This window comes from Myxocyprinus asiaticus, chromosome 25 (genome assembly GCF_019703515.2).
Source record: "Myxocyprinus asiaticus isolate MX2 ecotype Aquarium Trade chromosome 25, UBuf_Myxa_2, whole genome shotgun sequence".
Lineage (NCBI taxonomy): Eukaryota > Metazoa > Chordata > Actinopteri > Cypriniformes > Catostomidae > Myxocyprinus > Myxocyprinus asiaticus.
The window spans coordinates 10,438,293-10,463,988 of NC_059368.1; the positions used below are offsets into that span (position 1 = coordinate 10,438,293).

Consider the following 25,696-nt stretch of genomic DNA (forward strand, 5'->3'; position numbering starts at 1 on the left):
TACTCAGGGCATTTATTACTTATATTTTTTAATTTAATTACAATTTTTTTTAAATGCATCCTCTATACTTGGAAGCACATGTAACAACCTTAACAATGTTAAACTGTCAAACAAAGTGATTACAAATGCAACAAATTCATAAATATGAGTATCAAATGAAAGGTAGGGATCTGGAAGATATCAAACAATACATTAAGTAAACTTAATATTATATTTTCCATAAAAAAAACTGCCCATCAAAGTTGTGTCCTCACTTGGCGTCAACTCCGTCAGATTTTTATTTAACCCTGAATTAATCAGATAATGTCATGGTCAGCTAGAACTCTGAGTAACCCTTTCCCACTTCCTGCTCATGGTGGATGCAACAGTAGGACACATGGTTTGGTAAATTTGATTATGAAGTCTCTGCGGTCACAGCTTCAACATGTCAACTGCGTCATTCCATGTATGATAATTTCTGTTAAGAATTTTAGTTTAGGTTATAGTGGCAGCTTAACTAAGGAAAAAAAAAACTAAATGGCTCCAGCGTACAACACATGGTTAAGATGGAAAAATATTGCATTTTGTCAACTCCGTCAGGATTTTCAGAATAGTGTGAAAACAGAAAAAAATTATAGAATGTATTTTATCACTTAACTCCTCTGCTGAACACCATAATTAGATAAAGACTTTATACTCTTGTTGGATGGATCAAATTAAAATAGCACATTTAGTATGTCTGATGGAGTTTTCAGAAAGAAACCTTTTATAAAATGCTCCCCTTACATGGTTTGTTAGCTGAGACCTTTGTCTACAAATATATCAATTTAAAATTAATTTAGTATTAAAAAATTAAAACTAAGGTTTAAAACTTGTTTTGTCCCTTATCTCAAGAATCAGTGGGTTATTTTGCATAACCTTAACAATTTAACAGTCAGATCAAATGAGTCAAGAAAGTGATGTTAAAAATGGTCTAACGTGTCTTTACATGTTCTTGTAATGCATTTCTAATTACCATGCTTTGATTTTCAGATTTTGATCATTCGTGCTGCTAAACAAAAGGGGATCCAGGTGACGTGTGAAGTGGCTCCTCACCATCTCTTCCTGTGTGAAGATAATGTTCCCACCTTTGGGGACGGCAGGGCACAAGTACGGCCCATGCTGGGTACACGTGAGGATATGGAGGCATTGTGGGAGAATCTAGATATCATTGACTGTTTTGCTACAGACCATGGTAATACTGGTTTCAAACTGTATGCCGTTACTCACTTTTTATACTTTCCCATGTGACAATGTTTACTCCTGTATAACTGTTGATCAAGGCTGCTTAGGCAAGTCTTGTTGGTCTTATTTGGCAATCTTTTGTGATTTTGCAGCTCCTCATTCATTAGAGGAGAAGAACTCTAAGAAACCACCTCCAGGTTACCCAGGCCTGGAGACCATGCTGCCTCTGCTACTCACTGCAGTCAGCGATGGACGCCTCACCATCGATGACATCATCAAGAGACTCTACGAGAACCCCAGCAGAATATTCTGTCTTCCTCCACAAGAGGACACTTATGTGGAGGTATTTCAGTGTTGCAGAAGTTAAAAATCACATTGCTGTACATAAAATCATCCATGAAGTGTCAAGAATGTTTTGAATTTGAACACAATGCTTTGGACACACAAATTTACAGGTGGATTTGGAGCAAGAGTGGACGATTCCAAAGCACATGCAGTTCACCAAGTCAAAGTGGACTCCTTTTGAGGGCATGAAAGTGAAGGGAAAAGTCATGAGGGTGGTGCTGAGAGGAGAGGTGGCCTATATTGATGGACAGGTGTGGTAATGCTTATCTGTTCAATTGTTTCTCTTTCTTTCATATTCAAATAATCAGTTCATCCACAGACTGTCAATCAGAGTCATAGAAAACCTGGAAATATTAAGGAAAATGATAATGCTTTTATTTACTTTCTCTTATGCTTTCGTTGGACTTTCTTTCTTCTACGGAACACAAATGAAGATGTTTTAAAGGAGATAAAAATGTGAATAAATACACACAATGCAAGTCAATGGGGTCCAACACTTCCAAGCTCCAAAAACGACATAAAGGAAATCCATACAACGCATGTGGTTTAATCAATGTCTTCTGAAGTGATACGGTTGGTTTTGGGTGAGAACAGACCAAAACGTCAGTGCTCTGGCATGCGTCAAGTGTAATTGAGCTTCAAATCATGAGCTCAAATCCTTGGAGACTGCCGATGGCATGATTTATTGTGTATAAATTTGGGTCTGTTCTCACCCAAAGCAAATCATATCACTTCAGAAGACATGGATTAAATCACTTGAGTCTTATAGATTACCATTGATACTGTCTTTGGAAGCATTGGACCCCATTGACTTGCACTGTATGGATATATTTACATCATATCACCATCTTTGTTTGTATTCTACAGAAAAAAAGAAAGTCATCAGGTTTGAGACTGCATAAGGGTGAGTAAATGATGAGAGAATGGTCATTTTTGGGAGAACTGTTTCTTTAAATTGTTTTCCATGTTTGGTAAAGTTAATGAAATGAAAGTGATCTGAAAAGTCATGGAAATGTGTTATAGTGAATATACATTTTCTAGTTTTGCTGTACTCAAAAATATTTTGTCAGCTAGATATTGCTCTAGTGTAGCGTAAAATGTGCTCGCTAGCCATAGTGATGTTCCTTTGGTGAGAAAATTGTTCTTTTGTGTTGGTTTGTTTCAATAAAACAGTTGAACCGGTTCACAAATCGGTCTGAATCAAAATTATTTTTAAAATGTAGTAATATTTGGGGGCGTGGTTGGACAGAAAGTGATCGGGACACAGTGCAGGCTAGAAACAATCCCGCATGAGCTCAAGGTTTCTGGAGCACATGCTCCAAATGCTAGGCCGTGGCTCCAACATTTCTCTGTTTTAATAATTTTATTTTTCTCATAAGGTGTTTGTAGCTCCAGGTTATGGTCAGGATGTAAAGTCATGGTCAGTGGCCCCTGCAGGATCAACAATGATGGATGCTCCTAGGGTAATGTGCTAACAGACACCCCCATAATTATCAGCTCCCTAAACTTTATCTCTAGCTCTCTAATATACTGATTAACGTTGCTGTTTACAGCGTGTTAGTGAGGTACAGACTCCTGAGTGCCTCTGTCAGGCAGCACCTGCTGATGTGGTCCGTAGCCACGCCCCAAGCCCACGCCTGTCAGCTGGGGACGGTCGCTTCATTCTCCCACCTCGTATCCACCGCTCGTCTGATCCCGGTCTTACTCCAGGTAATGTAGGCTGCAGTATAGCTCTGCATATTCCATCTGAGTTTGTGCATGCTGTGTGCCAAATTAAACACTACTATGATGTTTCATTTTTGTTTTTAGTAAAGTATTTTAAACTAGGGATTCAAAAAACAAAACAATATATACAACATAAATAAATATGGACGCATACAAGCCACTGTGACAATACACACCAAATAAAAAGTGTAAGATTTTAATGGGACGCGCATGAGATAAATGGTTATCCAGACTACTATTACACTTTTTACAAACTTAAAATCTTGGAATTCTAGCTATTCTAATAGCTGTGAGTATGTTATCACTTATTGATTGCTTCAAACTTTGTGGCATGAAGGAGATACCATTAAGACCACTGTACGATGCAGGTTTGTAGTTGCTAAAAGGTATTGTTTGAAATGATCTGGGTTAGTCTGTATACCCTGGAAACCATAGCAAAATGTGTCCTCCTACCACTCATACAAACTGACTCTTTGGGAACGAGGCTGCATAAATGAATTTTACGTAATAACAACTGTATGTGCGGTACTCTGCAAATCTGTCTGTAGCATGGGCTTGTATATTGAGCTACAGTGGGATCAAAACATTTTGGTCTATTTCTCCATTACCCATTCTTTGTTTGTGTGCCATGTCTTCTGATTCAGGCTGTTTCCAGTGAACTTGTGTCCCGTACATTGGTGTAAAATGGAATTTACTAAAACAAGGCAGTGATATTTTGTGTGCTGATTATGATTGTACTACTTCCATTATCAGAATTGGCTCCCCCTGCGGAGGCATATATGCACCCTCTTCCTCTGGCCAGGATCCTGTCACCTCAAGCTGGACAGATCATGCCCCACCCCCAGACCTCCCCATTGCTGCACCCACTGGTAGGCCAGCATGTACTGTCTGTGTGGCAGTTCAGCAAGGAACAGGTAACACGCCACCTAATCTATTAGATTTTTTAATACCAGAAATTATAGCGTTGTATTTTTTTCAAAAGTTATGAAGTTAATTTGTCTCACTAATAATTAAACACCTTGTCTTGCTGGGCTTTCAGATGTCTCACTTGTTCAATGTGGCACATACACTTCGTCTCAAGGTGCAGAAAGAAAGACCCTTGGACATTTTAAAGGTACCCTGGCCATAGCCAAAATTGCACAGAAGAATGAGCAGATTTTATCTCAGTTAATACAGTTTTTCCTGGGTCCAAAATGGTCTTCGAGCATGGATGACTGTATAAAGCAGCCACCACCGAAGTTGGTTTATTACATAATTGCAATTAATTAATTTATAACATAATTGCTTAATTGCATTTCGAGTTTACGTTTGCTAAGTATAATTTACATAATCTAAGCATCTGGATCCTTGTAGAATTCGACACTTATTTTTAATTCTATTTACATTATTTTTACATGACATACTCCTTATCTTCCCTGAGGTCCACTTTTAATGTTAGTAAAGATTTATATATATATATATATATATATATATATATATATATATATATATATATATATACATTTTCTACCCTGTCTCTGGCCCTCTGTCTGAAACGCTCTGTTTTAAGATCTCTGGCCCTTTAAGATTTCAATGTAAATGCCATCTGTTATGATTGGTTAACATCATGCAGCCCCCTCCAATTCAGCCATATTTGAAACTCAATCAGAAGAAAATGAACAACAAGCTCCACAACATTATAAAATTAAATTTCAAGGTTTATAAATAACGTACACCCAATACATTGCATCCGAATACATTGTGGCACCTTAACTTTAAACCGTTTTGACATTTGAAATATTCGTGAATGAAACTGTACTTACGGTTTTGCATCGGGTCCAATAGAGTTTTTAACTGCCCCATCTTTAATAATGCTTATTCAATAACAGTTTCTTTACAAAGCTTGAATCATATTGTGACTGGTTCACAAGCAATCCACGCTGATATCAGCTCAAAAAAACATACAATACACTCTGAAATGTTCTGAAAACGCAAACGTAATACAATCCATGGTGATGCTGGGTGCTTCAACAGGCCAAAGCAGAGACGCTGATCTTCACAACTCACATCTTCTGTGTTTGTTGCAAGGACACACAGAACAGCATGTGTTCTCCCAGTCAGTGGCAGCAGCAGAATGTGATGGGTTTTTAAAAGTTGCACTTGTACTGCTCTTAAAACTCGGTGCACATTGCCGGAAACGCATCAAAACGATCATAGACGTCCACATAGTGCTTGTTTACAAAAGACTAACCATTAAAAATAGCACAGATGGGTGCAAAAACAGTCCCGGACACCTTCAAAACAGCAAGAAATGCAGCTGAACAGAATGGAGGTCTCCTTTTGGAGTTATAACTTGACATTGTGTCTTTTAGAAGAGGCACGAGATGAACTATAATGGTCAAAGCCGTTCATCTAGTGCAGGTTTATATAGAAAAACATTTAAATCCAGATAGGCACATGAAGGTGTCCTGTGTAAGTCCCCTTTGGTGTAGATGAATCTACCATGACAGGCCCATCTCTTTCCACTTAACCTGTGCACTAGTGGGTGGGGCCAAGGGTGTAATGACGAAAAATAGGCATTGGTGTCTGAAACCTACAGTATATTTTTATAGTACTATGACTGCTTATATGTCAAAAGAACAAGGAAAATTTGATTCCTCATGTCATGACCCCTTTAAGGTGAAATCAAACTAAACGTAATTTAATTCACACCTTATTTCTAAAGGAGTAAAAAAAAAAAAATTGTTTCCTAACCTAAAATGGATCGTTTTCTTTTCATCAGGCTCTTTATGATTTAAGTAGTTTTAGGAATATCTGAAGACAAACAAGGCCAGTTTATTTACTAATATCATAACAACATTTGAAAAAAACATATAAATTTGTCCATAAGTCTTGGAGATCCCGACTTCAGAGCCCTATGTACTTGCCCTTATATTTACAGTGTAATACGATAAGCACAGGTAAAACTGTGGATGGCTCCTCATTTCTGTGGTAGGTCAATGTAGCTACAGTAATCTTTCTAAAAAAGTAAACTAGAATATTTATGAAAAATGGTAGCCTTAGCACATTTTGAATCTGCCACTGATAATAATGCCTTGATAGATTCCACCAAAAATATTATTTAATATGAACTATAACATTTTTGTCAAATAACCTCGGTTATCACAGTAGGATAGAGCAGAGTAGATCACTTGTGCGAGTTTTTGGTTTTGTGATAGAAATCCAGGCTTCAAATAGCAGTCTTTGGAAACTGAATCCTCTTCATCTATTCTTAGGGTAAAGTCATGGCATCCATGTTCTATGAGGTGAACACTTGCACCAGTAGCTCATTCGCAGCAGCCATGCAGCGTCTGGGAGGCACAGTGGTGCATTTCAGCGAGTCCACGTCCTCCACACAGAAGGACGAGTCTTTGGCTGACTCCGTTCACACCATGAGCTGCTATGCTGATGTCATAGTTCTGCGCCACCCCACACCTGGAGCTGTAGAGGTGAGTCATGCCAGTGGCTAGCCATCAATGCACTTTTATAGGAAAATACTTTTGGGTCAAAAGACGTGACATCAATGTCATAAAGAATAAATGTTCCTGGTCTTCATCAAAATGTAATAACCCATTCTACTGTATATTTACTTTCGGCTAGACACTCTGTTTCACTCGGAAATTAATCACATGCATAACTTTGTGTTTAGAAGTGCATTAAGTGATGATTATAAACAATTATATTGCTATAGTTGTCAGTAATGTTTCAAAACAAGAATTTGAAGATAATGCAGCATTTGCTGCTTAATGCTTATGGTTTGTAGAGTGCAGCAAGGCATTGTCGGCGACCCGTGATCAATGCTGGAGATGGAGTTGGAGAACATCCCACTCAGGCTCTTCTGGACATATTTACCATCAGAGAGGAACTGGGAACAGTCAATGGCATGACTGTGAGTCTATGTGGATAAATTGTTCTAACTCCTCAGACAATTGTATTAGCATAGCTCAGTATTAGTATGTCTTGATCTGATTTGCCTGGGCTGAAATTTGGAACTATGTTGGAACCATGAGTTGCTTTATTAAGCATAATTGCTGAATTTCTGTCTTGTTCCAATTAAAGGAATATTCCGGGTTCAATACAAGTTAAACTCAATTAATAGTATTTATGACATAATATTAATCACCACAAAAATAATTTTGACTTGCCCCTCATTTTCGTAAAAATAAAAAAAAAATTAAAATAATCAATATTTTCAATATGCGTGAAAACATAATTTTAGTGTGATAAAATCACTAACCTTTTTTGTGTAAAGTTAGCCAATTTTACAACTTCACTGTGGCCACTGTGCTGGGTCGATGAGGTCACCCATGACTGTCCAGTTTTGGGCATTAAAAAGAAAAAGGAATTATTTTGCCTGGCAACAGACTAGTTAAAGGTGCTGTAAGCGATTTTATTTTCATGAAAAGGTATGCCAAAAATGTTCCTACTCCCTGAAAGATATTAATGAACTGTGTTATAAGATATCTCACCTGTCTCTGACAGCACTAGACTCTGTAAACAGAAAATAAAAATATTTCCGCGAGCCGCGGACAATGACGCTTTTGACCTGTCAATCATTTGATGGGTTCTCATAGTATTGTAGTTGCAGCAAATTGAGGCTTACTGCCATTTTTAAGCAGTGTTGTTCATAACAGTTGTCTGTTGAGGGTGCTATTTTGCTGCTGTTGTTTTAAAAAAAAAACTTTCTGCACCATGTCAGTCTCAATAACGCTCATTTGTTATCTTTGGAGTGAGGGGTTTTGGAAAGAGAAGGCATGGCTAATTCAACGGCTGACATCGCTTACAGCATCTTTAAATACACTTGTACCAAAAACACTGGTTAGCTTTTTGTGTACTCAAAGTTCCAGTAGGTAAATTTTTTTTATTATTAAATTAAAACTAAATTGTGTGCTTCAGACTTTTATTTTGAAAAATAGATGAAATTTTTGTTTTTTTACCACATAAAACTGTATTTGTGTAATTTTACATTAGAAATACCCCCTCATGTTCATCATGCTTATGTGTTTAGTATATAAGGTTTCCATGACAATGTAATGTCAACAAACCCTAAAATGACTGTAAAAATTACAATTTAAACTACTTTACAGCTCAAATAATACATGAGATGTAACAGAAGAATTAATGTAAGTGCTTTTATAAAATTATACGCTTCACATTTATGCCTTTAAACCCTCCAATAATTGGTCACAGTCACTTCCATTCCATTTTTTTTTAAAGAAAAGGAGGGACGAGTCGAAATAAATTTGTGATAATCAACATTATGCCACAAATGCTGTTGATTGAGCTTGACTTGTATTAAACCTGGAATATTCCTTTTAATGTTTCTTTTTTTTTTCTTAAATCTCAGATTACCATGGTAGGCGATCTGAAACATGGCCGCACTGTGCATTCTCTGGCCAGACTTCTCACTCAGTACAGGATCACTTTGCGCTATGTGGCCCCAAAGAATCTCAGCATGCCTGCTGAGATTATTGACTTTGTGGCCTCCAAAGGGATAAAACAGGTGTGTCCGCAGTCAAATGTGTGAATTGAGGAGTGGATTGCTAATTATGTGTGCTTCATTTACCCTCATTGGTTGAATTGTTCTTGAATTGTGTCTAAACTTCTCCAACTGTGTCCATAGGAGGAGTTTAACAGCATTGAAGAGGCCCTTTCAGACACTGATGTACTGTATATGACGAGGATACAGAAGGAGCGATTCGCCTCTGAAGAACAGTACAAAGCGGTAGGCATCTCATGTTGAGATCATTGTATCAGCTTTTGTTTTTCCCTAACAGTATTGAAAAAGGTTTTAATACATCGTCTCTTTCCTACCGGCAGTGTTTCGGCCAGTTCATCCTAACCCCCCACATCATGACGGGAGCCAAAAGGAAGATGGTGGTTATGCATCCTCTGCCCAGAGTCAATGAGATCAGGTTTGATATTATTAAGTAACTCTAGTCTATAATAAATAATATATTTGAGTCTAGTTATTGTAATATGTATAATGGCAAAAGTATTTATGGATAATGTTATTATATGATGTATTTTTTAATAATTAAAAACCTGAACCTGATGGAAACCTTAAGTCATTCATGGGGAAAAATTACCCTAATCCTGAAACTACAAAGTTTGTCGGGTCCCAACAGGCTTTGGCCAGGCAGACAACTCTTACAAATACACGTGTGGGTTGCTTATGGAGTAAAGTATGGAAAATACATCAACTTATGTCTCTTAATGGTATTGTTTTTCAGTGTTGAGGTGGACACAGATCCTCGAGCTGCTTACTTCCGACAGGCAGAGAATGGGATGTATGTTCGGATGGCACTGCTGGCCACTATGCTGGGTCGATGAGGTTGCCCATGACAGTCCGGTTATGGGCGTTAAAAAGAAAAGGGAAATATTTTGCCTGACAATACACTTGTACATAAAAAAGACTGGTTAGTTTTTTGTGTACTCAAAGTTCCAGTAAGGTGGTGGGGGGATGCTGCACCCAGACTTGATTCTATTCTGTATTGACTTTAAGTAAAATACTGAATATGAATATATTAATTCAATCAGATTTACTACAGCAACCACACTGGTATGTGGTTAACTCTTTCTTTTTGGTTTCATCTCAAAATACTTGAGTGCATGCACTGCATTAAAGGGATAGTTTACCCCAAAATTAAAATTCTCTCATCATTTGCTCATCCTCATGCCATACCAGATGTGTATGACTTTCTTTCTTCTGCAGAACACAAATGAAGATTTTTAGAAGAATGTCTCCGCTCTGTAGGACCACACAATGGAAGTGAATGGTGGCCAGAACTTTGAATCTTCAAAAATCACGTAAGGCAGCACAAATATAGTCCATAAAACTTAAGTGGTTAAATCCATGTCTTCTGAAGCGATATGATAGGTGTGGGTGAGAAACGGATCAATATTTAAGTCCTTTTTTTTACTATAAATCTCCACCTTTGACCAACCCCGACCAATAGGTGGCAATATGCACGCAGAATGTGAATCGCCAAAAATTAAAAGAATGTTGACGTGAAAGTGGAGATTTATAGTAAAAAAAGACTTGTATTGATCTGTTTCTCACCCTCACTTATCATATTGCTTCTGAAGATATGGATTTAACCACTGGAGTGGTATGGATTGCTTCTTTGGTGCCTTTGTGATTTTTCAACTTTCAAAGTTCTGGCAACCATTCACTTGTATTATCTGGACCTAAAGAGCTGAGATATTCTTCTAAAAAAAAAAACTTTATTTGTGTTCTGAAGAAAGTCATCTGGGATGGCAAGAGATTGAGTAAATGATGAGAATTTTCATTTTTGGGTGAACTATACCTATAATGCAACACTCTAGGATAGCAGGTTTTTCACAGAGGTGCCTACTCTCAATTCAATTTCGGTCTTACAGATTTGGCATTAACAATTTTACTACCACGTTTACTACAACTATTTTATTCTTTGCTCTCCTTGATTTTTGTTGTGCGTTACAAAAATGAAGCAATCTTCAATTGACACAATGTTATCTTGTGCATTTTGACATTCCAGATATTCACCAGGGTGGGCAAAATTTTATAACACTGTAATAGGATCTTTTTTTTTTTTCAAATAGAAATGGTAGGAAGATTGTTCATCAATACTGATTAAAACTTTACCAAATGTATTGTAACTGCAACTCCTTTGGTAACGTGATGCATTTTTAGAAGGTAAAAATGTTGCTCGGTTGTTATCCCTGTCCTTCCACAGCAACATGGCATAGTCCACCTGTCCTACAGTATGTGCACACAATCTACTAGTCACACATAAAGGGAGAAAATATCCCCGTATAACACCTGAACAGTTGGTAAATGAATCCTTTTATTGCTGCATTTTACACCGCAAGTGCTTTGAGGTTGTCTTGCATCAAAAGTGCATATGATTTTGCCGTCTTTAAAGCATAAATTAAAGTCAAAGACCAAAAAAAAAAAAAAAAAAAAAAACTGCCACAAGCATTGATTCTGCTTACAATGCAATTAGTCTGTCTTATTAAAACCACATTTTTGAAGTTCTAGGGCTGCACACTGCTCACATTAAATAATGTAACTGCATTAGTATGCCTTTATTCAAGCAACAGAGGACACTAAATGTAAATGTTATGGTAACACTACAATAGGTTAACATGAGCTAACATTGAACTATATTTTTACAGCATTATTAATGCTGTAAATGGTTAATGTTAATTTAAACATATACTAATACATTATTAAAATCAAAAGTAGCATTTGTTAACATTATGCACTATGAACTAACAATGACAATTGTATTTTTATTAATAAAGATTAAAAAATACTGTAAAAAAAACACTTTATTGTTTTGCATTAGCTAATGTTAACAGATGGAACCAAACCGCACCTTGTGTTAGAGAACAAAGATTTTGGGTGGTGAAGTAGCTTGTGGCCATAGTCCGTTTGATTAAATTCAAACTAAATTGTGTGCATCAGACTTTTATTTTGAAACATAAATGAAATATAAACACTGATTTGTTTTTGTTTTTTTACCACACAGATTTTTATTTGTATAATTTACATTACAAGTACCCCCTCACGTTCATCAGCCTACGTGTTTAGTGCGTAAGGTTTCTTTGTATTAACCATCAAAAACATACGAATCTAGAAAGCTAACTAGAAATAGTGGAATCAGATGGAACGAGCTCTACGCAATCAAGTGAGTCGACTCTGCTCAAGATCATGTTCAAAGAGTCGACTCCCAAGACTCGACCGCGTCCGCTTTTCGCTTTCAAGGGAGGACCTGCTCCGATAGCAATGAGGAGCTTTACAGATAATATCTAAAGAAACTATTCGGCTGGGTCCTTTGTGATTCAGCCACAATTAACTATATCACATTACCAACCAGTTCAAGGTGAGTTTTGATCGTTGATTTATTTTAAGGAGCACAATAAACATAAATCAGCTTTTGTGGGTTAGCGCGCTAATGCTAGCTGTCGAGTCAGCCGTTTACCTTATCGATAGCAGTTGTTACCAATTAATAACGAACACATGAACCAGTCGATGTTGTGTCGAAGTTTTATAATTTGTCTGTTATTGATGCAAGTTTGTTAGATGGGTTTATTTACAAGGGCGTTTTGTTGATACCAGGTTTCGTAATGTGTGAATTAGCCAGTACACTCTCGTGCTTTCCTTACAGATCTGTCCAGATTTATCGATAATCCAGAACAGAGATGAATAAACTCCAGTATTTACTGGTTTAACTGAGCGTTACACACTGATAGTTTTGTCCTGGTTAAACCAAACAGGTCAGGGTCAAACAGAAAGTGAAGGAAAAGGCAGCGTCTGATGGGGAGAGTAATCTGTACTGGATTAGGAGTGGATTATGGTTTTACAAGAACACACTCCTGTTACAGCAGCCAGCAAGTAGTATAAATATGATGATGACTATGATATTACGTCTAGCTGCATGATAAAAATAGACGTTATCAATGGGCAGGTGACGTCACAAGACTGAGACCAGGTGTGTGTTTGCATGTAGTGCTCCATGCAGCAGTGCTTTGAAATATCCACCTGTGTTGGATCTGTATTTTTGGCTTTGTTAAACTTTATAGATCACTATATGTACATGCTGTTAACCAGGGCACAGAACTAATGATGTAGACCTGTTGTGAAAGCCAGTAATGTTTAAAAATATTTGTATATATTTCAATTTAATAAACTTGTTTAGTAGTTGGATGGGCTTTATGGTTCCTTTTTGATTGAGTGTTTTTAAGTGTTATAGTTCGTTAAACCTATTTTTATGACATGTCGCAATGTCATTATCTCTAATTTGAGAAAGGGTTCTCTACCCAGAAAAGATTGGTTTATCATTGGACAAACCACATGTTTACGTGTTCATTGAGAGTGGAGCTAATTATTTATTACTAAACAGTGTGTTTTGAGTTCATTCACAAATATGCCTGAAAGGAATAGTTCACCCTAAAATGATAACTCTCATTTATTCTCCCATATGCCATCTCAAACTCGTATGACTTTCTTGCTTCTGCAGAACACAAAGACTTTTTAAAAGGATAATGTGTTTTGTGCCGTACAATGCAAGTCAATGGGGTCCATAACCTTCAAGCTTCAAAAAGGACTTAAAGGAAGTATTAATGTTGTCCATAGGACTCAAGGTTTAATCCACATCTTCTGAAGCAATACGATCTGTAGCTCTCTATAAATCTTGACATCTACAGTCTCCATCTGCACCTTCATAAGGGAAGCTCATTCACACTTCCTCTCTCTTGACGCATCACAGAGTGCATGGACAGCGCATGCACAGAGTGCGTATGCGTCAAGCGTGAGGACGTTTGAGTTAGAGATGGCATTAGGGTGTAAAAGATGAAAAAAAAAATTGTTTTTAGGTGAATGACAATGTGAACTTTTGCTTCTACGTTTCTAACAATTTTGAGCATTATTGAAATACCACGAACTCTTGATTCCAAAACCTGCTTTCACTCACTGGCCAGTTAACTGAGTATTGGTGTACCTGCCTTTGCTTTGAATGGAAATGTCATACAAAATTGTATCTGCTTCGTCACATAAGACTGGTTCATTTAGGGGCATTCATCTGGAAAAACTGACCCGTCTGATGGGTGGGCGTTATCATTAGATACTAGATTCATCTTAAGTACAAAAAGTGTGAAGTTAAGCCTGGGATAAGCTTACTGCTTGATGAACAGAGCCTCATCTGAAGCTTGCACAGCTGCACACTGATACGGTTGATTGTTTGGCTTTTGGATGTTGCGTCCTGTAAAGGGTTAGTTCACATTAAAAATAAAAATCTGTCATCATTTACAGCCTCCTTTTTTTTTTTTTTTTTTTCTTCCTCCTTGGAACACAAAAGGAGAAATCCGAATGTTAGTTTCAGTCAACATTCAATTTCATTGTATGGAAAAACTTTGCAATGAAAGTGCAGGTGATTGAAGCTATCAGTCCCCAACATTCTGCCTAACAAATCCTTTTGTGTTCCATGTAAGAAAGTCAGATGACTTTGGAGCAACATGAGGGTGAGTAAATGATGACAGAATTTTAATTTCTAAAAAAAAAATGAAATGATTGCAGTGACTGCAGTAGGGATGGGCATGAGTACTCGGATGTTGCAGCAATGATCGATCGTGAAAATGATGATCGATGGTGATCATGCATGGTGTGACTTCTCACTTCATTCAAAATTCAGTAGGGTTGGGAATCGTAAGGAATTTTATGATTCCGATTCCTCTTAATGATTCCTGTTCCTTAACGGTTCCAGTAATGATTCCAGTAATTCCTTTAGTACTTTTAAAGAATTATTTAGAAATGAGAAATGCAATTCTTATTGCATTTACTACCCTCAGCTGTCTGTTACCAAATAATGAGATCATTTCAGATTTGTACAGAGCAGATATAACAAATCAGAAATCACTTTAATAGATTTCTTGTAAAAGGTGTGTTTGCAGACTTTTTAGAGACATAAAAACAATCCAATAATAGATCCTTACTCTATTTAAAATAAAGAAATCTGAACCAACACAAAATGTGATGCTGTATTTCTAGAGCCCGACCGATACCAATTTTAGAGAGGAAAAATTCACCGATTACCGATATAGCTAATCTTTGAGCTGGAATGAAAACAGACCTTTTCTATGTGGATCGTGCACTGATTTTGCACCGATATGACTATGCAAAGGTACTCGGAAGGCTGCTTTCTTAAATATTTTTAGCAAATAATATTTGACATTATTATTATACATTGTCAACAAATACTAGAAATGAACACTAAGAAAATAAAGAATAAATAAAAATACAATAAATAGCTTAATAAACATCAGTACTGTATGTTCAGTATTAGTCAGTTGCTGACCATTTAAATAAAGAATAAATTAAATAAAAATCAGTACGGTATGTTTAGTATCAGTCAAATGCTGACCATTTAAATAAAGAATAAATTCAAATAAAATAAACAGCTAAATAAACATCAGTACTGTATGTTTAGTATCAGTCAAATGCTGACCATTAAAATAAAAAATAAAAATAAAATAAATAGCTAAATAAATATCAGGGGCCGGTTGCACCAGCTATACGTACATTATAACTTAGCCTAGTTGTGGCGTAAATGGGCACTAAGTCACAATTTACGCACTACTAAATATTTGAGCGTTGCACCATCAAACATAGGTAGAACATAACCCTACGTATAAACTAAATATATATGGAAGCCTCCGATCAGGAGTAACTGATGGAATAAAAAAGCAGACTCATTTAAGGACATCAATGAGCTCATGTTTTGGTTGACAGGCATCACTTTTGACGCATATGATGTGTTGGCATTTACACTCGTTTACATTTACGAGAGAAAAAAACGTACTTTTATGTGGCTCTTCAGCTTGAAACCGATCTAACAGTGGAGTTTTTAGGGTGCGTCGCCCGGTGTCAAGTTTCAACACATTCAAATATACGCTATATTGTCAAAAGTATTCGCTCATCTGCCTTTAGATGCATATGAACTTAAGTGACATCCCATTCTTAATCCATAGGGTTTAATATGACGTCGGCCCACCCTTTGCAGCTATAACAGCTTCAACTCTTCTGGGAAGGCTTTCCACAAGGTTTAGGAGTGTGTTTATGGGAATTTTTGACCATTCTTCCAGAAGCGCATTTGTGAGGTCAGACACTGATGTTGGACGAGAAGGCCTGGCTCGCAGTCTTCGCTCTAATTCATCCCAAAGGTGCTCTATCGGGTTGAGGTCAGGACTCTGTGCAGGCCAGTCAAGTTCTTCCACACCAAACTCGCTCATCCATGTCTTTATGGACCTTGCTTTGTGCACTGGTGCGCAGTCATGTTGGAACAGGAAGGGGCCATCCCCATACTGTTCCCACAAAGTTGGGATCATGGAATTGTCCAAAATCTCTTGGTATGCTGAAGCATTCAGAGTTCCTTTCACTGGAACTAAGGGGCCAAGCCCAGCTCCTGAAAAACAACCCCACACCATAATCCCCCTCCACCAAACTTCACAGTTGGCACAATGCAGTCAGACAAGTACCGTTCTCCTGGCAACCGCCAAACCCAGACTCGTCCATCAGATTGCCAGATGGAGAAGCGTGATTCGTCACTCCAGAGAACGCGTCTCCACTGCTCTAGAGTCCAGTGGCGGTGTGCTTTACACCACTGCATCCAACGCTTTGCATTGCACTTGGTGATGTATGGCTTGGATGCAGCTGCTCGGCCATGGAAACCCATTCCATGAAGCTCTCTACGCACTGTTCTTGAACTAATCTGAAGGCCACATGAACTTTGGAGGTCTGTAGCGATTGACTCTGCAGAAAGTTGGCAACCTCTGCGCACAATGCGCCTCAGCATCCGCTGACCCCGCTCTGTCATTTTACGTGGCCTACCACTTCGTGGCTGAGTTGCTGTCATTCCCAATCGCTTCCACTTTGTTATAATACCACTGACAGTTGACTGTGGAATATTTAGTAGCGAGGAAATTTCATGACTGGACTTGTTGCACAGGTGGCATCCTATCACAGTACCACGCTGGAATTCACTGAGCTCCTGAGAGCGGCCCATTCTTTCACAAATGTTTGTAGAAGCAGTCTGCATGCCTAGGTGCTTCATTTTATACACCTGTGGCCATGGAAGTGATTGGAACACCTGAATTCAATTATTTGGTTGGGTGAGCGAATACTTTTGGCAATATAGTGTATATAGGATATTAAAATGAATGACTCTATTTTTCCAGCCTGTTGTATTAGTATTTATTTATCACCCCTCATTTATTTTAGATACAGTTCCTATATATTATTATTTACACAGGGCAAAAACACTATTTATTAAATCTACTTATCGTATTTTAATGTCTGGAAAACCAGACTTCTAAATATTACGTTTTATAAATGCAACGACTGGAATTGTTCGGTTGAAGGGGGTACCAAACTGTGAATCTTAAACAAAACATTTTGGTGAATACATGTTTACTCATTAGCTTCCACTCAGCTGACAAGCAATGAAAGTAGCTACGTGGTTAGCTAGTTAGCTGTAAGCTCGTTGTCACGGAGAGTGATCTCGGGGATCGCCAATAGCTGATGCCTTTGACGATGTCAAGACGATATTTGGCTTGTTTCCCCATTAATGTATTAATTTATTATTATTATAATTATTAAGCTATTATTATTATAAAATTAATATTACAAATAATTCGCCCGTAGACACAGACACGCGCTTGAAGAAACACACTTTATTATATTATTAAGAACATATTACAGAAAAGCCGTCTATGCGCATGTATGACATGCTGTTTGTATGGAGGTGTGCAGTCTCGTGGAACACGCGCATGTAAAATGTTCTCACACTTTCTTTGTTTCTGTCTTCTGAATTTTTTATTTTTTTGCAAGAACAGTATCATCTATGAGTGCTGCAGATGACCTCAGACATCTCAGCTCAGGAGGTGCTTTGAGTTCATTTTGCTTTATTTCCACAGAGCAGTTCGTTGTGACCACAAATCTGCAGCCTATACATCTGTGATTAAAGCATAAAATAATACAAAAACACATTCACCTCGAACCATGATTTATATTTCAGTGATTATTATCATCATTATAATTATTATTTTTACATGTATAATTGTTTTTATGTCTTCATTTGTGTAAGTAATTTTCCGCCTGCATGTTTAGATGGTACTTGCCTGACGGTAAATGGAAAGGTGGTTACTTATATATTATTTTTTTGATCACTCCATTATTTTAATTGCTGTTTCGTTTGGAGTGCAATTTCAATTTAGAATGTATTTGATTTAAGTTTTTTGTTTTTTAAATAAATGAATTTTCAATGCGAAACCACTAAAGCAAGAATATTCACGATCCCTTAGCCTGGGGGTTGCTGATGTAATTGGATATTGCTATATATATATATATATATATATATATATATATATATATATATATATATATATATATAATATTGTGAAGGAGGGAACAAAGCTAATTTATTCACACACATGATGTATTTTCCTGTACAACGAAATACCCGATAGATTGTGCACAGATGAATTAGGTTCTTTGCCAGAGAGATGTTGCTCTTCACAGCTGTTATAAAGCCATCTTTCAAAAAGTTGAACAACACACTTAATTTTAATTGCAATTTTTTTCCAGTTTCATTTGAATTTTTAGTTAAAATAAATACAAAATAAAGTTCAAAGTTTGAAATCAAGGTGTCTTGCTTTATTGTGTAGGCTTAACCCTAACCCTGCTTAACGAAAATTACCCCATAGTACCCCCTAGAATCCAACCAGCAGTAATACCGGTGTTAGTCAGTTTCCTTTGGAGTTTTTTTTTTTTTGCGACTGACCAAACAAAACTTGGTCGGCCAAGTCTCTTCTCATTGACTAACGTTTGGTCCACTATTGGGGGCAGCCCTAATCTGTACATTATTCCAAACTTTTGGCCACCAGTGTATGTACATGTCATTGCCCGAGTACTGGAGTAATTAGACTGAGCACTCGAGTAGACAAAATTACCAAAATGCCCATCCCTAGACTGCAATAAGTATTAATGTTGTTTTAGTGTAGACATTGCTGCCTTTACGAAAGATTAAGGAATGTGTGTTGTAAGGCTACAACAAAGTCTTCCAGGTTGCGGCCCGGGGATGCACCCAATAGGGGTGGGTAAAAATATTTTTTTTCTGATGCATCGTGATCTTCATTTGATCGATATCGTTTCTTAAATCCCAAGATCGATCTTTCACTCAATGCGCAACCCTCCACTACAGTGAGAGGAAATCACTCTCATTTGCAACCAAATTTCGCGCTATGCGACTAAAGTGAATATACAGTTGAAATCAGAAGTTTACATACACTTAGGTTGAAGGCATACATTTTTTTTTTTAACTACGCCGCACATTTAATATTAGTAAACTATAGTTATGGCAAGTTGTTTAGGACATCTACTTTGTGCATGAAGCAAGTAATTTTTCCAACAATTGTTTACAGACAGATTGTTTAAACTTTTAATTGACTATATCACAATTCCAGTGGGTCAGAAGTTTACATACATTAAGTTAACTGTGCCTTTAAACAGCTTGGAAATTTCCAGAAAATGATGTCTAGCCTTTAGACAATTAGCCAATTAGCTTCTGATAGGTGGTGTACTGAATTGGAATTGTACCTGTGGATGTATTTTAAGGCCTACCTTCAAACTCAGTGCCTCTTTGCTTGACATCATGGGAAAATCAAAATAAACCAGCCAAGACCTCAGAAATAAAACCGTAAAGTGAAAATCAATCCCAGAACAACAGCAAAGGAACTTGTGAAGTTGCTGGAAGTAGTCAAGTGTCTATATCCACAGTAAAACGTGTCCTATATCAACATAACCTGAAAAGCTGCTCAGCAAGGAAGATTCCACTGCCCCAAACCCGCCATAAAAAAGCCAGACTACAGTTTGCAAATACACATGGGAACAAAGATCTTACTTTTTGGAGAAATGTCCTCTGGTTTAATGAAACAAAAATGTATCTGTTTGGCCATAATGACCATTGTTATGTTTGGAGGAAATATGGTGAGGTTTGCAAGCCGAAGAATACCATCCCAACCGTGAAGCATGGGGGTGGCAGCATCATGTTGTGGGGGTGCTTTGCTGTAGGAGGGACTGGTGCACTTCTCAAAATAGATGGCATCAAGAGGAAGGAAAATTATGTGGATATATTGAAGCAACATCTCAAGACATCAGCCAGGAAGTTAAAGCTTGGATGCAAATGGGTCTTCCAAATGGACAATGACCCCAAGCATACCTCCAAAGTTGTGGCAAAATGGCTTAAGGACAACAAAGTCAAGGTATTGGAATGGCCATCACAAAGCCCTGACCTCAATCTGATTTTTGTGGGCAGAACTGAAAAAGCATGTGCGAGCAAGGAGGCCTACAATCCTGACTCAGTTACACCAGTTCTGTCTGGAGGAATGGGCCAAAATTCCAGCAAATTATTGTGAGAAGCTTGTGGAAGGCTACCCAAAATGTTTGACCCAAGTTAAACAATTTAAAGGCAATGCTACCAAAAACTAACAAAGTGTATGTAAACTTCTGACCCACTTGGAATGTGATGAAAGAAAGAAAAGCTGAAACAAACCATTCTCTCTACAATTATTCTGACATTTCACATTCTTAAAATAAAGTATTGATCCTAACTGACCTAAGACATGGAATGTTTTCTATGATTAAATGTCAGGAATTGTGGAAAACTAAGTTTAAATGTATTTGGCTAAGGTGTATGTAAACTTCTGACTTCAACTGTACATTCTCTTAAAGCAAGTCTAAATATCTTATGTTGCTTCTCAAGTAAATGTATCTTGTTTTAAGGATTTTTAGACAAGTTTAAATGGAAAACAAGACAAACACTTGATAATAGGATTTTTGCGGTGATTGTTTTTTTTTTTTTTTACTGAATTAAACTTAAAAGTATTTTTTCCCTTTAATTCAGTAAATGTCATTTAGAGGTATTTTTAAAAGATGATTTTGTCCTCTTTATTGTTAGTAAACACGTTTAATACAACCTTTTAAGTTGGGCACAAGCTGAATAGTCTGTTAAGAGCTAATGATTAATCGTTTCAATAATCGTCGAATAATCATTCTAAAAATGGTTAGATTAAATTTATCAAAATAATCGTTAGTTGCAGCCCTAGTAAGCAGGGCATGTCTCAGAAAAATCTTCATTCGGTTTAAGGCTGACTTACACATCTGCATCAAACCTACATTGTAGGTGCACTGATTTAAAGTTAAACATTTTAATTATTGACTTGTTTCTTACATAAACCTATCGATTCGCTTCAGAAGACATTCATTGATCGACTGGAGTTGTGTGGATTACTTTTATGCTGCCTAAATGTGACTTTTGGACCATCAAAGTGCTGGCACCCATGTACTTTCATTATAAGGACCTGACAGAGCTCTATCTTCTAAAAATCTTTATTTGTGGTCTGCTGAAGAAAGACAGTCACACACATCTGGGATGGCATCAGGGTAAGTGAATAATTAGAGAATTTTCATTTTTGGGAGAACTATTCCTTTAATTATTTCATAGTGATCTCTTTCGCAGTTTAAATGCGTTTAAATGTTTCATATTTTTATAACAATCTCTTATGCTGTTTAAATGTATTTAAATTCTTTATATTTTCATAATGATTGGTCTTCAGCAGAGAGGTAAATCCCACCGACTCTCTAACAAGAAGTGAATCTGAATTGCGCTCTTTCCACGTTTTACACGATTGGCTGTTCACCGCAAACGTCACTCATTCATGTTCACGAGTGCGTGAACTAATCTTAAACTCAGGGTCAAAGCTTTGATAAGAGCTGACAAAGAGTTGACAAAGTTGATAAGCATCATCATGGTACCAGTTAAGCCTGATTGGTTTGGTTTTAGCAACTCAACCAATCCTGGAACCCTGAGGTTGCTCAACTAGCTTCACGGTACAGGCCCCAGGGATGGTGTCATGTCTATACAAGCGTGTAATGGCCTGTGTCAACTTGGTGTAATCTGTGAGCTCAGAAAAAGATAATCAACTTAAACAAATGATTACGTGAATGGAGAAGCCATTGCTCTGCCCTTTGTTGTGTTCCGGTACATTCCTCATATACCGAACTCAAAATGAAGAGTTTAAACATCTCATTAATGTTCTCTCAGTAGTGTTTCTATCATTTCCTTAATGATTGCTCATAAACATCCGAAAACTACGCCTGTTAGTTTCACATAAACATAAGATCACCTTTGCCACACCTTGTATTTGTACAATGTGTTGTTAAAATAGAAAGACGTGGTTTGTGCTTGCTTTGGGTGTGTACATTGTGCCATGTGTCAATAAAGTGCTGCTGTGTACTTTGAAGAGTAGCTCTCAAAGCACACCAAATGGATGGAATTACATTTTTGGATGCATAATTTTATTATCTATTTTTCCTGTTCTTCAGAATTAAATCATGGCTGATGCCAAGCAGCCTTCTGACAGGCCTCAGAGGAAGATGTCCACTACAGGGGACAGTTTATACAAGGTGCTGGGACTGGAAAAAGGGGCCTCAGCGGAGGACATTAAAAGAGCCTACAGGTAAGTTAAACACTGCTGTGACATTCATTTGCAGTTCAGCATTATTTGCATTCCTGCTTTAAATTATAGTACGGATCTCTTCAACCTGTTTGGAAGTATTCGGGACTGTGTTCAGCAAAAGCAAGTCAACTGATCTCACTGTCACCAATGTTGCTATCACATTGTCAATTATTACACTATGAAGATCAGTTTTATTTGATCATATTTGTTATAGTAAGGGCTGCCATTTTATGAAATTTGTCTGACAATGTATTGTCTAAAAAATAATTGCGATTTTGACAATTATTTTTCTGCTTTAGTGCTTTCATGATTATGATGATTAATTGTCATACAAATTGTCATACTTGGTGTGTGTGTTTTTTTTTATTTATTTATTTTTTTTTAACACAAGATTCGTACACCTTAAGTCATTTATTCATATTTAACTTGGAATCATATAATAATATAGGGATATATGTAGAGATGGGACGATATATCCAATTTCGATATATTGCAAACCAAATTGCAATTACTAACAATATCGAGGCACAACTCAATATTCCGAAATCTGCAACATTCTTTTCTGTCCATGCGATCAAAAATAAAATGAGCCGTTAAACATTATAATCTCCCTATCACTTTATTTGACCCCTGCTGTGCTTTCTACACTGTTTACAAGGTTCACACAAGGTCTTTGAAGTGCTTAAAGTGCTTGAATTTAGCTTTTAGAAATTAAGAACTGGAATATCTGGAAAATTGCTTTTTATTAAAGTGTTTGAAATTAAAATGGATCGTTTCTTCCAAGATGAGATCCCGCACTCCACTTTCATTGAATAATATGTCTTTTAATATCCCTTTTGTTCTTTAGTCAAATAAAAAAGTAAAAAGAAATGTTAATTCTAATTACACAGCACAGATGCGCTAAAAAAAACTAGAATTCTCTCTCGTTAATAAATCAGCCGAAACACCTGTGCGAGTCTGCGCGTTGCTCTCTTAAAGTGTCAGTACCATTTATTATTTTATATTTACAGTGTATATAAGTTTTATATACATATATACATACATATCTATATACAATTTCATGATCTAATACGTATGTAGATTTTTTTAAAATATATTTTTAAAAGTTAAAATATAAAATTAGTAATAAATAAATATACGTTTCATATACACTTTTTTAGGACAGGTTCTGTTCAGTTTTATTGCTTGTTCTGCCCCTGATCAGACTGAATGTAGCCCAATATTTTTGAAGGCACATTTGTTTGTGATCTTTTCTTATAGAGAAAGGTAAATGAGAAACTCTTATTTAAACTTTTGATAAGAAATTATAATGTTCATTTTGTTCATTTGGGGTCGCTGTCCTTTTCTGCATATTGCTGCCCCCTTTTTGTGGCCCATTCTGCATAACACGGCGGCTCATTTCAGCTTAGTCCCGGTTCTTCCGATGGCTAGTCCACCCCTGATTGGCCCCAAAGTACTTCGGCCCACCGGGAAAATGCCCAGTATGCCTTATTTTGCATGAACGAAGACCTTTGAAGTTCCTTTAATGTTAAATTAAAAGTAAAACCAGAGCGCTTTACGTTAGCTATAAAAATCCTCACTTATATTTTTGTGGGAGTTCTGTGCGGACCTCCGCAGATGCCGTGTGCATCACAACACTTCAGAAACGGTTAGTCTTCAGGAGCTGCTCTGAGCGTGGCCTGTTGTGCGTGTCAGTGAGATGACTAGAGTTCATTTGGAGTGCCTACATAATGCAGTAACAAAGAAAAGTGACACAAAAATGCGCTATTCATGACATTTCTATATTTGCTTAAAATTCACTGTAGTAGGATAGTAAAATGTGAATGGAATTTGTAGTGCACAGTAAATGCAGTTATTTCAAATAATCCTGGTTAGATCAAATAATTGTCACAGGCCTAGTTATAGTAAATTGTATAGTACTCTAAATATGCATTTTTGTTATTGTCTATATCTACTAGGCACTATGTTAAGCTTTTGTCAAGACTGAGTTTGGGTTGGGCGATACAAATAAATATGAACTGTTTTCAATTTTTGGTCAATAACGATTTAAGCTTTATCACAAAATACAAATTATAAAGAAAAGTGATCCCAAAAGGACTGCAAAAAATATAAATGTATTTTATATTTTAGAAGTCATTTTAAATTGCAGTAAAGCAAATTTATCAAAAATTAAGCAAAATATTAACATGCACTGCATGATTTTTTTTTTTTAATTTATTTTTTTATTCAAACAAAAAAAATTAGGCTTTTAGTTTACAGTGTAAAGTGATAAGTATAAAAGCCCAGTCTTTCCATGGTTTACTGTTACAACCGATATCATCGCTCAGCCCTGGTTTCCTGAAAGACCTAATTTTGTTTTATCTCATGCTAGAATTGTCATGAGATAGGAGATATGACGATGAATTGACGACAACTTTGATCTTAACTTTGATTAGATCATTAAGTCTTGCATTTTTTTTTTTAAACTGTGTTCACACTCTGGAAGTCTACCATTTTTAAGTATGCACAAAATTTAAGCCACACAATATGATGTATGGTCTACAGAAAACTGGCTCTGAAATACCATCCAGACAAAAATCCAGACAACCCAGAAGCCGCTGACAAGTTTAAAGAAATCAACAACGCCAACTCGATCCTCACCGATGAGACCAAGCGCAAGATCTACAATGAATACGGTTCCATGGGGCTCTATGTGTCCGAGCAGTTTGGAGAAGAAAGTGTCAAATACTACTTCCTCATGTCAAAATGGTGGTTCAAGGTGAGAAGATTGTTTCCAATTTTCCTATAAGCAGAGCTGTTGTTTCTTTCAAGTAATTTACTGTCAACTAATAGTCCGTTACTGATCGTCTGTACTACACACTCAGTGCACTGACCTACACTGACTTTCCATAGTGACAGATATCCACTTACTCAGAGATGTTGTTTTTAGTGTTAGTACTTCGGTACCAAGTCAGTACTAAAATAAAAAAGATGTAATGATACCAGTGTTTCTACAGAACAGGTAGTAACAAGCACCCACACGCTGTCTGACTGACACACGACAGCTTTCAAATGCTCACATGTTTATGAGCGTGTGCTATGTTACTCCAATGAAATGGACAATTAATCAAATTATAATTGTGATGTGTCCTAATGTGATTATTAAACCGCAAAAGTTGCAATCTTAAGTCCGCTATACACTGAATGATTTTTACAGTCCTTTAAGATTGTTGCTTGCCAGACTGTACGATATGAACGCATTGAGCTCGCCATGGCACACTGTGTGACATTATGCCAGACTGTACGATACACACAGTAGCCAACTGTGGTCCTAATCGTCCCGATCATTGAACGTGAGTGTTGCAGA

At 36.9% G+C, this 25,696-nt stretch overlaps 2 protein-coding genes across 5 annotated transcripts in view; both read left to right on the forward strand.

Annotated features, from left to right (window-relative positions):
- LOC127415950 (CAD protein-like) overlaps window positions 1–10,936 on the forward strand; it is a 39,183-nt gene extending 28,247 nt beyond the window's left edge. The window contains exons 31-43 of the mRNA XM_051654993.1: window positions 1,012–1,213; window positions 1,356–1,546; window positions 1,659–1,799; window positions 2,928–3,011; window positions 3,102–3,258; window positions 4,027–4,187; window positions 4,313–4,387; window positions 6,528–6,740; window positions 7,055–7,180; window positions 8,639–8,794; window positions 8,915–9,016; window positions 9,112–9,206; window positions 9,525–10,936. Coding sequence (XP_051510953.1) covers window positions 1,012–1,213; window positions 1,356–1,546; window positions 1,659–1,799; window positions 2,928–3,011; window positions 3,102–3,258; window positions 4,027–4,187; window positions 4,313–4,387; window positions 6,528–6,740; window positions 7,055–7,180; window positions 8,639–8,794; window positions 8,915–9,016; window positions 9,112–9,206; window positions 9,525–9,624 — 1,803 coding nt within the window. The 3' untranslated portion in view covers window positions 9,625–10,936. The remainder of the gene's footprint in view (window positions 1–1,011; window positions 1,214–1,355; window positions 1,547–1,658; window positions 1,800–2,927; window positions 3,012–3,101; window positions 3,259–4,026; window positions 4,188–4,312; window positions 4,388–6,527; window positions 6,741–7,054; window positions 7,181–8,638; window positions 8,795–8,914; window positions 9,017–9,111; window positions 9,207–9,524) is intronic.
- Window positions 10,937–11,738: 802 nt separating this feature from the next.
- LOC127415951 (dnaJ homolog subfamily C member 5-like) overlaps window positions 11,739–25,696 on the forward strand; it is a 29,407-nt gene continuing 15,449 nt past the window's right edge. For 3 of the 4 annotated variants that reach the window (XM_051654997.1, XM_051654998.1, XM_051654995.1), the window contains exons 1-3: window positions 11,739–12,161; window positions 22,217–22,350; window positions 24,895–25,108. In XM_051654997.1, coding sequence (XP_051510957.1) covers window positions 22,226–22,350; window positions 24,895–25,108 — 339 coding nt within the window. In that variant the 5' untranslated portion in view covers window positions 11,739–12,161; window positions 22,217–22,225. Of the gene's footprint in view, window positions 12,162–21,085; window positions 21,275–22,216; window positions 22,351–24,894; window positions 25,109–25,696 lie in introns of all 4 variants that reach the window. The other variant, XM_051654996.1, reaches the window with a different exon arrangement.